Genomic DNA, 14,917 nt, shown 5'->3' with positions numbered 1-14,917 from the left:
CTTAAAATTATTTTGTGTTCCCTTACGTCCTACCGGCAGCACAGATGGAGTTAACCACCCCCCGTGGACTGTTAGGACCGGCGGAATTATTAATGAGCCCAAGTAAGTAACACAATTAAACTATTAAGTATCCCCTATAAAGGAGGGAATCACCCCCACCCACTGTGTTTTTTTCTGTCCTCCCGGACAGGTGGACTGGCGGTGGTCCCCTTTTTCTTGGGGATCTTACTCTTTCCCGGATGTCTAGGGGTTTTAGCCCCTATTTTTTTTCCCCTTGGGATATATTTTCTCCGGGTTTTTGCCCAGTCTTCTTTAACTTCTTTGGCCGGCAGATTACCTGCTGTCGGCTCCGCGCGTTTGTGCTTGCTTTCGAGTCTCTCCACGGCGTCCTCGGTCCAGTTCTCCGCGGCCGTTGGGCACCGCCATCTTCCGGAAGTAGCGTCGGAGTGGCCTCTGACGTCACTTCCGGGTTTTCCTCGAGTGTTGTTTCGCGTTTGTGGGGGATATTATGATTCTTATTGCTTTCTTTCCTGTTAGGAGGATTTTTAGTTATTCCTTGCCCTGATAGGTAGCTTCGGTTTTTAGTTATACTGTGGTTCTTCCCACTTGGGGCAGGGTTTTTCCTCTAGGTTCAGCCTCTTCCCTATTTAAGGAAGCATTGTGCACCAGCTCTGTCTCTGGATGCACATGCTAGCTAGCTCCCAGAGTCCCTATAAGCTGGTGTTTTCTCTGCTTATTCGTGCCTTTATTCTTCGTCTGGCCCTTTTTTTCAGCTTCCTCCAGTCTGCCTCTTACCTTTTCTGCTTAGTAACATTTATATTAGAGGAAGCATTTATCCTGCTATGATTGTAGCGCTCTTTTGGAGGATAGCTATCCCTACTCCAGGTGTGACAGCTGCCATCCGAGGGTCCAACCTTCAAGTGAACCTACCATGCAAGACATGTATCAATGGGTGAAGAGCTATGTGGATGGGTCCATCAAGGGAGTCGTGAACCTGCTCAATGAAAAGCTTCCTGCTCCTGCTCAGATGCCTATGGAGTCCTCTGCTCCTGTGGAGAGACCCTCTGTGCTCTCCTTAGTTTCTTCCTCCTCAGATGAGGAGCAGCTTACCTCGTGTTTTTTTCCTCCAGAAAAGACACAAAAGCTACTCAAGTCCATCAGGTCGGGGGACCATGATGTTGACCCGGTGGAGCCTTCTGATCCTGCTAGTCGAGCACTACGTGTCTTCAAAGCGGATGAAACCCTCCTCTCTGTCATGCGGACAGAGTGGAAGAAACCTGAGAAAGGTCCGGTTCTAACCAAGATATTTAGAACCATGTTCCCGATGGCTAAATCTTTGGTGGAATCGTGCGGTTCCATTCCCAAGGTGGACATGGCTATTGCCAAATTGTCCAGACGCACTCTGGTTCCAGCAGATGATAGGTCTAGTCTGCAGGACCCCCTTGACAGGAGAGCGGAGTGCACTCTGAGAAGAGGTTACACGGCAGCCGCAGCATCCGCTTCTATAGCCATTGCTGCTACAGAGGTCTCTACGTTCCTCCGGACTCGCCAACTTATGTGGCCTTCCCTTTGAGCCCAGCCGTTTGTTCGGCTCAGAGCTTGATAGAATTATGGAAGGCCTATCAGATAAGAAGGGGAAGAGTCTTCCCCAACAGTCCTTTTGAGGGTGGGGCAGACAGAACCGTGGAGGTAGGTCTGGCCAGCAGTCAAGAGCTCGAAGGGACTGGGGAGCACAGCAAAGGGGTTCGAAGCGCTCTCGCGAAGGAGCCAAGGATAGAAAATCCACCTCCTGACTACGGGCCTCCTCGAGGCTCTTGGATGACTCCCGTTATTCCTGCTGTCCTGCCAGAAAACTTCCCCATTTCTCTGCCTCATCTACCCGTCGGGGGCCATCTCTCCCACTTCAAGGAGAATTGGATCCGAAATATTTCGGATCCTTGGGTCCTGAATATCATCTCCGAGGGGTCTTTAATCAATCTAATCTCTCTTCCTCCAGACAAGTTCATCAAGACCAAGCTCTTACAAGCTTACAAGTAGTCGGTTCTGGAGGGTTACATTCAGGACTACATCCGCAAGGGGGCTCTGGAGGAGGTTCCAGCAGTGGAACGGGGCTTAAGGATCTACTCACCAGTTTTTCTGGTTCCCAAGATGTCAGGAGATCTCCAGATGATTATCGATCTGAGGTATTTCAATCGGTATATAAGGAAGGTGAAGTTTCGTATGGAGACCCTCAGGTCAGTGGTTCACATTCTCAATCCTGGGGACATGATAGCAACCCTGGACCTCAAAGATTCATATCTGCGCATCCCGATTCATCCTGCTTCCAGGAAATATCTCAGGATCGCGGTCCAGGTTTCGGGTGTCACCAGACACTTTCAGTTTGTTGCCCTTCCTTTTGGCAGTTCTTCTTCCCCTCACACTTTTACCAGGGTGGTGGTTTCCGTGGTGGCGGCTTTAAGACTTCAAGGACTGACCATCATTCCTTATTTGGATGATTGCCTTTTGAAAGCCTCTTCTCTAGCGGTTCTAACCCACCATCTTCATGTAGGAATCTCCTTTCTGTTCTTTCTGTTCCGCCTAGGTTGGATCATCAACTGGCAGAAGTCGAACGTGAGCCCATCGACTTCAGTAAGATATCTAGGCTTTATAATCGACTCTGTTGGGATGTCTCTCCAGTTAACTCCAGAAAGAAGATCCCCGATACAGAACACTGCAGAGTTTATATCCGTTCCTCGATGAGTCCCAATTCGGACTCTTATGAAGATGTTGGGGCTCATGTCAGCGTCTGCGGAAGCAGTCCCTTTGGCTCTATGGCACTTCCGCCCCTTTACAGTCGGAGGTCCTCTCCAAATAAAATGGCAGCCCTGCCAGTCTAAACTCCCTGTGCTCCTTGTCTTGGCAAACTCGGTATTCCCTCAGATGGTGGTGCCATATTTTAGACGGGAAGTCTATGACCCAGCCAACCTGGATCATATTGACAACAGATGCGTCCCAAGTAGGCTGGGGCGCTCACCTAGACGACTCTCCAGTTCAAGGAACATGGTCTCCTCTGGAGCGGCTTCTCTCATCCAATCTCCGCGAGATTCGAGCTATCTGGCTAGCCCTCCTTTACATCGCCCATCAGATCCGGGGCAAAGCTATGAAAGTCCAGTAAGACAATATGACTGCGGTACTTTACATCAACAAGCAGGAAGGCACAGTCTAACCTTTCCCACTTATCTGCGATCCACATTCGAGGCTTCCTCAATATGATAGCGGAATGGCAGAACCGCGGTCTTCCAACAGTGGAGTGTTCTTTACATCTGGAGATATTCAAGCAGATAGTCCTCAAGTGGGGGATGCCAGAGGTGGATCTTATTGCAACAAGGTTCAACACCAAGGTGGAGAGGTTTTGCTCCCTTTACAGGAAGGACAACCCCCTGGCGATAGATGCTCTGTCAATATCCTGGAGGTTCAGGCTGGCTTACATCTTCCCTCCGTTTTCCATGATTCCGAGGGTATTGATGAAAATCCGTCAGGATCAGGCCTCGGTGATAGCCATCATACCGTTTTCGTCGAAGAGATCCTGGTTTGCCCAGCTCACCCAAATGAGTCGAGGGCAATATTGGAGGCTCCCCCCTCAGCAGACCCTGGTGTCGTAGGACATTCACCTCTGCTCAGATCTGCACAGGTTCAACCTGACAGCCTGGAGATTGATCAGTCCCTTCCCAGAATAGAAGGGCTTTCAGAGTCGGTCCTGAGAACACTGTCTCATTCAAGAGCCTACTCACGGATTATGAGGATATTTTCTTCCTGGTGTACCTCAAAGGAGGTGGCGCCTGCAGATCCGCCCCTCTCCGCCATCTTTCATTTCCTGCAAGACGGCCTTGACAAGGGCCTTGCTCCATCAACTCTGAGGGTTCAAGTTTCAGCCATCTCAGCTTGCCTCAACAGGTCTTTTTCTCAGGACCCGCTCATCAAACGGTTCCTTAAAGGAGATGAGAGATTAAATCCTACAGTACTGAGACCCATTCCTCAATGGGATTTATCAGTAGTTCTCAAGGGGTTAGCATCTCCCCCCTTTGAGCCTTTGGAGAAGGTGGATTTCAAGTTCGTCATATGGAAACTTGTTTTTCTCCTTGCAGTGACTTCGGCCAAGAGGGTCTCTGAGCTTCAAGCTTTCTCAGCACACGAGCCCTATACCATCTTTTTGCAAGATCAGGTCCTTTTAAGATTTCTTGTGTACTTTAGGCCTAAAGTTCCTTTGTTCCATAAATTCAACCAGGTGATATCCCTCCCGGTTCTTTCTACACCTTCTACCTCCTCCGAGGAACCTGTTAGACATCCTCTGGATGTCTCGAGATGCCTCCGGATCTATGTGGATAGATCAAAGGAGTTCAGGAAAGATGAAAATCTTCTAATCCGGTTTGCCGGTAAGTTTAAAGGCTGTAAGGCATCTAAACCATCCACCAGTCGATGGATTAAGGAGGTTATTAGGGAATCCTTTGTTTCCCAATCTCTGGACCCTCCGGGGTTTCTGAAGGCCCAGTCTACTAGGGTCGTAGCTACTTCTTTTGCCGAGAGGAGTCTTCTTCCTCTCGACATGATTTGCAAGTCTGCCTCTTGGAGCTCTGAATCAACATTTATCTCCCATTATAGATTGGATGCCAGATTAGCTGAATACTCAGCCTTTGGGCAGACTATACTTGATTCTGCCAGGCATGAGGGCCCTCCCTAGGGGTTCTTCTTGCTATCTCCCCATCTGTGCTGCTGGTAGGATGTAAGGGAATCATTAATTTCTAACGATAATTTGTTTTCCCCTAGTACTAGCAGCAGCACACAAATATCCCACCCTAGTAAGTCTAGTTATTTCTTGCTATAACACAGTCGGCTGGGGATGATTCCCTCCTTTATAGGGATACTTAATTGTTTAATTGTGTTATTTACTTGGGCTCATTAATAATTCCGCCTGTTATACCAGTCCACTGGGGGTGGTTGGTGCTGTTAGGGCTAAGGGAAAACAAATTATTGTTAGAAATTACCGATTTTTGTTGTTGCATCCAGTTACTTATGAAATTCACTAATAATTTTGTCCATGGCGATTTTTTTGTGTTGTGTTTGTTTATTTTTAGCTTTTTTTTTTACAAAGTGCAGCATGCTCTAGGTACGGCATTTTCCAAGCTTTTTTCTATCACGTATCTCTACAGTATTTTAAAAAAATTATTTATTTATTTTTTTAAATGCAAAGAAATAGAGGATATTTATCATGAGAGGAATTTTTAAAGTGAGCTTTGTCTGCATTGCCATAATTTTCACCAAATCTATCAAATGACAGAGACTGTATGAAAGTTACTCCACTTTCTATGCTACCCCTTTACTGGATGGAGTAATATTGCAACAGTTTTTGTGACTTTAAAAAGTTGCAGTTGATACATCAGGCTTAAATATGCACATTGTTATTCTCTGTCCCTTAGAATGGCACATAATGTAGAGTAAATTGTAGTAAAGGCAATCTTTCAACAGGTTATCCACTCCCTTCTGATCCTCAGCTGTGCATTTGACCAAAACCTTGACTCTCCAACTGACACAATGTCTTATATGTGAACAGGAAGTCAGCTTCTCTATTCATTCCTATGAGACTGACATCTAGTCATAGGAATGAATAGAGAAACTGACTTCCTGTCCATATATAAGAAATTGTGTCAATTGGACAGTCAGAGTTTTGGTCAAATGCACTGCTGAGTACCAGAAGGTCCCGGATGACAAATTAAAAGATTATGTTCACTACAATTTATATCTGTGGCCTTCTTTTTTGTGGGAGTGTCTCTTTAAATCAACTCGACAAGCTAACCATTCCCACTTTCCCACCTGTTTTTCAAAACTAAAGTGAGTTGTGTAAAAATGAACAATGTGACAAAATGTTTGTATAAATAGAATTCTAGAGTGCACGGTTTGATAAATTTTTCCGTATGTGTAAAGGTATTGATTGCTCCATAAGGGCTGATTCACATTTGCATTTAACTGATGCCAGAACAACCTGCTGGAGTTCACCTGATCCGGCCATTCACTACCGGACCCTTCTGACTACAATGCAATCCAGCAGTTACATAGTTAATACGGTTGAAAAAAGACATAAGTCCATCAAGTTCAACCAAGGGATCCGACCATTTTCCGGCATAAGTGTCAATGGGGTCTGGAGGTGCACAGCCATGTCCAGTTATGCAGAATCTGGTAAACTTCAGCCAGAATAGCCTGCAGGATCAGTTAAATGCAGGTGTGAATCAGTCCTAAGACTGTATAGGTGAATAATCACCAGAAAAGGGGTTTATTTTAATCCAGAGGCTGAGTTAAGAATGTAAAAAAATTACATTTTAGTGATTGTTTCTATGATAATAAGATGAAACAACCTAAAAATACTTCCAGAATTATTGGGATGTTTTTAAACTGCCAGTATACTGTTACATCCACCCATGTATACTTTTTATTAAGGAAAACTATCCAGGGGCAGAAATCCTATGGCTGATGACTCATGCATGGAACACAGGGATTTACCAGTATGGTGAAGGGAAATACTCAGATGCTGCACGCTGGTGTTCACTGGCACTATCTTTTCTAAGTTATTTGGGATCCTTGAAGGGCAGTTATGAAAGTAAGGTATGTGGACAAATTAAGGGGAGCAGATTATGAAGACATACCATTTCACTGTGTATAGGATTATGAATCAAATATGCCCCAATTGCTTTGAAAGTTGGAATATAATACTCTGTGGGCTCTTTGGACCATGGGAGGACTGGGAACTTAAAGTGGTCCTGGAAAAAAACAAAAAATGGCCCCATGTTGTAGGTGGGTCAGATAGGCAGAAGGTGGTGCAACAGACATAGGCAGGGCAAGCAAAACCATAGTTCAAGCCAAAATACCAATGCAGCAGAGCCAAATACCACAGTGCAGCACAAGGTACTGCCTCTGCAAAACCAAATACCACATTGCAGCACAATATATTGCCACCCCTGCCACAGTATGAAACTGTATCACCGTCCTGAGGAAAGTAATACAGTTGAATTCAGGAGGGCACCTGTGGCCGCTGGCCAGGTGCATAAGTGACTGATGCTCCTATATTAAAGGGGTTATCCCAAGATCAATGTAATAAATTAAAATCTGACATCATGTAGTACATGACAATCTTTTTTCTAACAAACCTAGAACCAGCCCTGTACCGCCCATGGATCCAGAGATATTCCCATTCATTGCTTTGCTAGAGTTATATCAAGCTGGCAGCTCAAAATTTTAATAACATACAATTACAAAAGTATTCAAATCCAGGTGGCTGTTTGAAAACTGTAGAATATTTTTCATGGAACAACCCCTTTAATTAATGTTGAGAGTAGAGATGAGCGAATTTTTCAAAAATTCTATTCGGACGGTTCTCAGAATTTCCCCAAAATATTTGATTCTATCCGAATTTTTTTGTGATTAATTGAGTTAAAAAAAAAACAGCTATTTCCTGTCTGCAGAGAGCATTATAGTGGTGTAGAACACTGTGCATTGGTGAAACAAGTAGTGTCCCTATGACTAAGTGGAGAGGGTGGCAACAGCATGATGAGTCAACATAGTGACCCAGTTACATTATGGGGAGAGTGGCAACCGCATGAGGAGTCAACACAGTGGTCAGTCACAGATTGGTGAGGGTGGGAATCGCATGAGGAATCAACACAGTGGCCTGTCACAGACTGGTGAGGGTGGGAATCGCATGAGGAGTCAACACAGTGGCCCAGTCACAGAGTGGTGAGGGTGGGAATCGCATGAGAATTCAACACTGTGGCCCAGTCACAGAGTGGTGAGGGTAGCAATCAACGAGGAATTGCATGAGTCGTCAACACAGTGGCCCAGTCACAGAGTGGGCCATGCTGACGTCCTCCGGTGGCTTGATTAAAAATTCCCACACCGCCAAGTATGGCATTTTCCCCCACCTCACTGTGCTGACTGCCTGCTACTGCTGCCTCCGTGAACCCATGCAGTGGCGTAGGGATCGCCATAGCAACCATAGCAGTGGCTATGGGGCCCTACGCCACTGGGGGCCCGTCCGGATCGCATTCTTTTTTTTTTTTTTTTTTTTTTTTTATTAACACACACACACAGGCACTGACAGCCAGGCCCGACCGCCCGCCCAGTGTAGTGGGTGGGGCGTGGGCGGTCCGCGGCTCAGGCCTGGCTGGGGGGAAGCCGCGTCAAGTCAGGACTCAGGACTGGAGCAGGCGGGCCCGGGGCAGAAGATGAGGTAGGTGGTGGAGGGGGCCGGAACAGGGGCGTACCCATAGGCGTGCGCACGAGGTGTGCCTGGGCACAGCCTAATCACACCCCTGTGCTCCGCCTCCTGCACTGCCAGCCATGCACGTGCGGCGTGACGGAGTGAAGTGACGTCACGTTACGCTGCCGCCGGCTGCCTATTTTGAATGTGAAGAGCGGGAGCCTGCCTGCCCGCCCCCCCCCCGCGCCCAGTGTGCCTAATTGATCTTCAGGATCAGTCATCAATACAGAAGTGAATGGATTCTGATCTTTTGTGCACTGCCAGCAGTCTGCCACAGTAAAAAGAAAAAGTCTGGCGTGGAGAGGAGTCCTGACTGTCCCCAGTAAGTTAGTGAAGTGTCAAGTGATAGATAAGGATTATTAGATAGTAGTATACATACTAGTACATACTTTGCACAAGTTTATTAGTTACAACTTAAAGGGAACCTGTCACCAAAAAATACTATTAACAGCTTAATAAGCGATTTTTTTGGTGACAGGTTCCCTTTAAGTTGTAACTAATAAACTTGTGCAAAGTATGTACTAGTATGTAGTACCTTTATAGTGCTGCATAGTAGTTTCCTAATGCACTTTTTCTTCATTTAGCCTCCTTGAGAAATCAATGTTTTATTCAGCCGCTGCCCCCTGCTTCAAGTCAGGTTTGAAGTCAAGGGGGCAGCGGCCTAGGCGTCTCCAATCCTGCTATCCCCGCCGCCTTTATTGACACGCCGGATCTCACTGCCGGGACCGCGCTCCCAGCCTGCATGCGCAGTAAAGGGCTGCTGTAGCCTGTAGCGCAATCCCGGCTCCGGCTCGTACACTCAGCCGGCTTCAGTTTCGCTACTGCGCATGTGCCCAGCATCTTCTGTAACTGCGCTAGTATGTAAGGCTGGCGGGCGCATGCGCAGTAGCGAAACTGAAGCCGGCTGAGTGTACGAGCCGGAGCCGGGATTGCGCTACAGGCTACAGCAGCCCTTTACTGCGCATGCGGGCTGGGAGCGTGGTCCCGGCACTGAGATCCGGCGTGTCAATAAAGGCGGCGGGAGGCGGGGAGAGCAGGATTGGAGACGCCTAGGCCGCTGCCCCCTTGACTTCAAACCTGACTTGAAGCACGGGGCAGCGGCTGAATAAAACATCGATTTCTCAATTTTTTTTTGCTATGGGGCCCATGCATTTCTAGCTACGCCCCTGAACCCATGCACCACTAGTTCTTTCTGGCAGGCAGTCTATGCCAGGCACGTTTGGCTACAGATCTCACGCTGCTGCCATCCTGCTGACTCATGCCCAAACTACCACCCTGCTGGCTCAGCCACTGCCTCACGCGCAAGCTGCCACCCTCTTCTCCTGAAGATGATAAAGTCCCCTTTTCATCCGGCTCCCACGTGCGATCAGCTACATCATCATCATCCACTACTGTCTGCATGTCACTGATGTCACCCTTATCAGTCTCAGGGCCACGTGCCTGACCGCTCGCAACACCAGCTCCCATGCGACTCATCGTCGATACTTGCCCGCCTACCGGAAGAAGCAGCGGATCACTCCTCCTCACCTGTCTGTCGGGCATACTTTACTGTAACATTAAATGCAAGAGAAAAAGAGCAATAGTATCAAGCCGCAATTTCGCACCAACTCCGAAACTACTGATTGAGTAGGATCGAATTAAGTGTAAAAGAATTTGAACACCCTAAAATGTGTAGTATCAGGCCACAATTTCACAGCAATTCCTCAACTAGGGATTGACTCATCGAATTAAGTGTAAAAGAATTTGAACACCCTAAAATGTGTAGTATTAAACCAGGTTTGGGTCAAAAACACTAAACAGGTGCAGATCTTTCCATTACATCTTATCTCTGAGAAGGCTTCACTTCTGGTTTTGGCTCACAAATGATGACCAAATAACTGAAGTGTGAACTCACCCTAAAGTGTGTAGTAACAGGCCACTATTTCACACCAACTCGCAACTACTGATTGACGCATCTAATTAAGTGGAAAAGAATTTGACCACCCTGAAAGTGTGTAGAGAAGTATTATGCTTCGGCGAACAGTGGTTTCAGCAGCTAACCCTTTTTGGGCGGCTAATGCTTTTGAGGTTATCTGTTCTCGGCCTTTATGGTGTGATTATCTCTAGTACCATATTTTATTTTATTTATTTTATTTATTTATTTTAAGCCGGAGCAGCGCGCTTTCTTCACCTATGCAGCAAGCCAGACCGCACATTCACCCCAGAATCAAACACCCCAAAAACAGTTGTATCAGACCGCAGTTTCACCCTATTAACAGAAGCAAGGATTACTGGAATTACTGATGTATCAAAGAATGCAAACATAAAATCTGTAGTAATAAATCACTTTTAGTAACCCCAATTAGTGCAGCTGTCACGGAAGGTGTTACAGAAAACTAGAAGACACAAATGAAGATCCGACTGACTTGATCCCAAAACTAAGGAACCAAAGGGTAAGCCCTGTAACAGCCCTAGCTCTCTCCCTTACTGCTGAGCCTATGCAAAAATCTCTATGGTAGATAATTGCATACCCTCGTTCCTCAACTGTATGACACCTGAACACCCTATAATAGTGAGGGGACACGACCACCGGCTCCCTACACTTAATACGGAGGGAGTCAGGGTCACCTAGGATCAAGCAAACAGGAAAACAGGAATAAAGAAACAGACTTATCTTGTGGATGCAGCAGTAACAGCTTCTAGCATCAGCACACTCCAGGAAGTTGTATAAACCGCAAAGTGATGCAGTATGGGAGGGGATTTAAAGGGATGCAATCAGTGCAACTAGATGACAGCTGAGAGAGGGAAACGAGATGACAAAACGAAAGCAAAACAAAAGAACCTCAAGCAGGAGGTTCTGAAGAACGTCTGTCAGAGCTTCACAGATGTCTGGCGGTGACAGTACCCCTCCTTCTACGAGTGGACTCCGGACACTCAGAGCCCACCTTCTCAGGATGGGACCTATGGAAAGCCCTGATGAGACGAGTGGCCTTAATGTCCGTCACTGGGACCCACATCCTCTCCTCAGGACCATAACCCTCCCAATGAACGAGGTACTGGAGAGAACCGCGGACAACACGAGAATCCACAATCCTAGAGACCTGAAATTCAAGGTTACCATCAACCACAATCGGAGGAGGAGGCAAAGAGGAGGGTACAATGGGTTGGACATAAGGTTTTAATAGGGACTTATGAAAAACATTATGGATCTTCCAAGTCTGAGGAAGATCAAGACGGTAGGCAACAGGATTAATGACGGACAAGATTTTGTAAGGCCCAATAAACTTAGGACCCAACTTCCAGGAGGGAACCTTCAGTTTGATATTCTTAGTAGACAACCACACCAGATCACCAACATTCAGGTCCGGACCAGGCACACGTCACTTATCCGCCACACGCTTATATCTCTCACTCATGCTCTTTAGATTATCCTGAATCTTTTGCCAAATAGATGACAAAGACGAGGAGAATCTCTCCTCATCAGGGAAACCAGAAGACCCCTCTCCAGAGAATGTCCTAAACTGCGTATGAAACCCATATGCACCAAAAAATGGTGACTTATCAGAGGACTCCTGACGACGGTTATTTAAAGCAAACTCAGCAAGGGAAAGAAAAGAACACCAATCCTCCTGATTCTCCGCCACAAAACAGCGCAGATATGTCTCCAGATTCTGATTGACGAGCTCCGTCTGGCCATTCGACTGTGGGTGGAAAGCAGAAGAGAATGACAACCGAACCCCCAAGCGAGAACAGAAAGCCTTCCAGAATCTGGAAACAAACTGCGTGCCCCTATCAGAGGCTATGTCTGAAGGAATACCATGCAATTTGACAATGTGATCAATAAATGCCTGCGCCAGCGTCTTAGCATTGTGCAACCCAGGAAAAGGAATGAAATGCGCCATTTTGCTAAAATAGTCCACCACCACCAGAATCACAGTCTTCCCCGAGGAACGAGGCAGGTCCGTAATGAAGTCCATGGACAGATGTGTCCAAGGACGGGAAGGAATGGGTAACGGGAGGAGAGGACCTGATGGCCGTGAATGAGGGACTTTGGCACAAGCGCAGGTCTCGCAGGCTGCCAAAAAAAAAACTCAACCGACTTAGGAAGCGCCGGCCACCAGAATCTCCGAGCGATGAGATCCACTGTGGCTCTACCCTCTGGGTGCCCAGCAAGGACAGTATCGTGGTGCTCCTTAAAAACCTTGTGTCTTAAAGCGAGAGGCACAAACAACCTCCCAGGAGGACAAAGATCAGAAGCCTCTGCCTGGGCTGCCTGAACCTCTGCCTCCAATTCAGGATAAAGAGCAGAGACCACCACACCCTCAGCCAAAATGGGACCCGGGTCTTCAAAATTCCCACCTCCCGGAAAACAACATGACAGGGCATCCACCTTCACATTCTTAACCGCAGGGCGGAACGTGACAACAAAATTAAACCTTGAAAAGAACAAAGACCATCTGGCCTGTCTCGGGTTCAGATGCTTGGCTGATTCCAAGTAGGCCAGATTCTTATGGTCGGTAAACACGGTAATAGGGTGTCTGGCTCCCTCTAGCCAATGGCGCCATTCCTCAAAAGCTAACTTGATGGCCAACAACTCCCTATCTCCCACATCGTAATTTCTCTCTGCGGAGGAGAGTTTCTTCGAGAAAAAGGCACACGGTCGCCATTTGGCAGGAGAGGGACCCTGAGACAAGACCGCACCCACACCCACCTCAGAAGCGTCCACCTCAACTATGAAGGGCAGAGAGATATCAGGTTGTACCAAGGTGGGAGCGGAAGCAAAACTCTCCTTGATACTAGAAAAGGCCTTACGCGCCTCTACCGACCAGGAGGAAAAATCTACCCCCTTTCTAGTCATATCAGTGAGTGGTTTAACAACAGAGGAATAATTCAAAATAAACTTCCTGTAATAATTGGCAAAACCCAAAAAACGCATCAGCGCCTTCTGATTCTCAGGAAGCTCCCACTCAAGCACAGCGCGGACCTTCTCGGGGTCCATGCGAAAACCAGAAGTGGAGAGAAGAAACCCCAGAAATTGAATTTCTGGAACCGCAAACACACATTTTTCCAGTTTAGCGTACAATTTATTTTCCCGCAGGATGAGCAAGACCTGACATAGGTGGTCCTTATGAGTTTTGAAATCAGGAGAAATTATTAAAATGTCATCTAGATACACTAGTACAAATTTCCCCATTAAATGATAAAAAATGCTGTTCACAAAATGCTGAAAGACGGCTGGAGCATTCATCAAACCAAAAGGCATAACCAAATTCTCAAAATGGCCCTCAGGGGTATTGAAGGCCGTTTTCCATTCATCTCCTTCTCTGACCCTGACCAGGTTGTATGCCCCTCTTAGATCCAACTTGGAAAAAACTTTAGCCCCAGCAATCTGGTTAAACAGGTCCGGGATCAGAGGAAGCGGATAAGGGTCACGAATTGTGATACGGTTCAGCTCCCTGAAATCCAGACATGGTCTTAAAGAACCATCTTTTTTCTTAACAAAGAAAAAAACAGCGGCAACAGGTGACTTCGAGGGTCCCTTTCTCAGGCTCTCAGAGATATAAGCACGCATAGCGACCCTTTCAGGTTGGGAGAGATTGTATAAACGAGATTTAGGCAGCTTGGCGCCTGGGATGAGATTAATAGGGCAATCGTACTCCCTGTGAGGGGGCAGCTCCTGAACACAACTCTCAGAAAACACATCCGAAAATTCAGAGAGAACAGATGGTACAGTCTTAGTAGAAACCTCTGAAACAGATGTCGTGAGGCAATTCTCTCTGCAAAGGTCACTCCAACCATTTATTTGCCTCGCTTGCCAATCAATGGTGGGGTTATGTTTAGTGAGCCAGGGTAGCCCCAACACTAGAGGAGTAGGCAACCCGCTTAGGACGAAACATGACACATCCTCAACATGAGTATCACTCACAATCAAACGGATATTGTGAACTATGCCCTTTAACGATTTCTGAGAAAGTGGAGCGGAATCAATAGAAAAAACAGGTATATCCTTTCCCAAAGTGCATACCTGGAAACCATGTGTTATAGCAAATTGATTATCAATGAGATTGACAGCTGCTCCACTATCTACAAAAATCTCACAAAAAATGTTCTTGCTCTCTAGCGCCACCCTGGCAGGTAGGACAAAACGGAAACTACAAGCAAACGGAAAACCTTCAATTTCCGCATCAACCTTGCCAATAGTAACAGATGGAACGTTTTTAGAGGATTTTTTTCTTTTTGTTTCTTTATTACTCTCAAAAAACTGCCTGAATCTCCTAGAGGGACAAACACTTGCCAAATGATTTATACCTCCACAACAGAAACAAACCCTCCTCTGAGAGCTGAATCTTCTATTGTCAGAGGCAAGCAAACCCAGCTGCATGGGCTCCTGCTCAGAGGGGATTGAGAGAGACTGAGACCCCAGCGCACTGAAAGAGACCGCCGCACTGTCCTTGGAGTGAGTATGACAGGAAGGAGTGATCTCTCCTCTCTCTCTAAGACGCCTGTCAATACGAACAGCCCGAGACATGGCAGAGTCCAAGGAGGTCGGTCTCTCATGAAAGGCAAATGCATCTTTCAATCCCTCTGAAAGACCATGGCAAAATTGACTTCGGAGTGCAGCATCATTCCAACCAGTATCAGCTGCCCATCTTC

General features: G+C 46.8%; 1 protein-coding gene across 1 annotated transcript in view; it reads left to right on the top strand.

The window, feature by feature from the left end:
• The window catches only part of TEX11 (testis expressed 11), a 1,801,876-nt gene that overhangs the window by 1,779,466 nt on the left and 7,493 nt on the right, over window positions 1–14,917 (top strand). The window contains exon 24 of the mRNA XM_040406306.1: window positions 6,469–6,633. Within this exon, the coding sequence (XP_040262240.1) occupies window positions 6,469–6,633 (165 nt within the window). The remainder of the gene's footprint in view (window positions 1–6,468; window positions 6,634–14,917) is intronic.

The sequence above is a fragment of the Bufo bufo genome, chromosome 8, assembly GCF_905171765.1.
Source record: "Bufo bufo chromosome 8, aBufBuf1.1, whole genome shotgun sequence".
In the NCBI taxonomy this organism is placed as follows: domain Eukaryota; kingdom Metazoa; phylum Chordata; class Amphibia; order Anura; family Bufonidae; genus Bufo; species Bufo bufo.
This window is presented reverse-complemented; position numbering and strand designations above follow the sequence as displayed.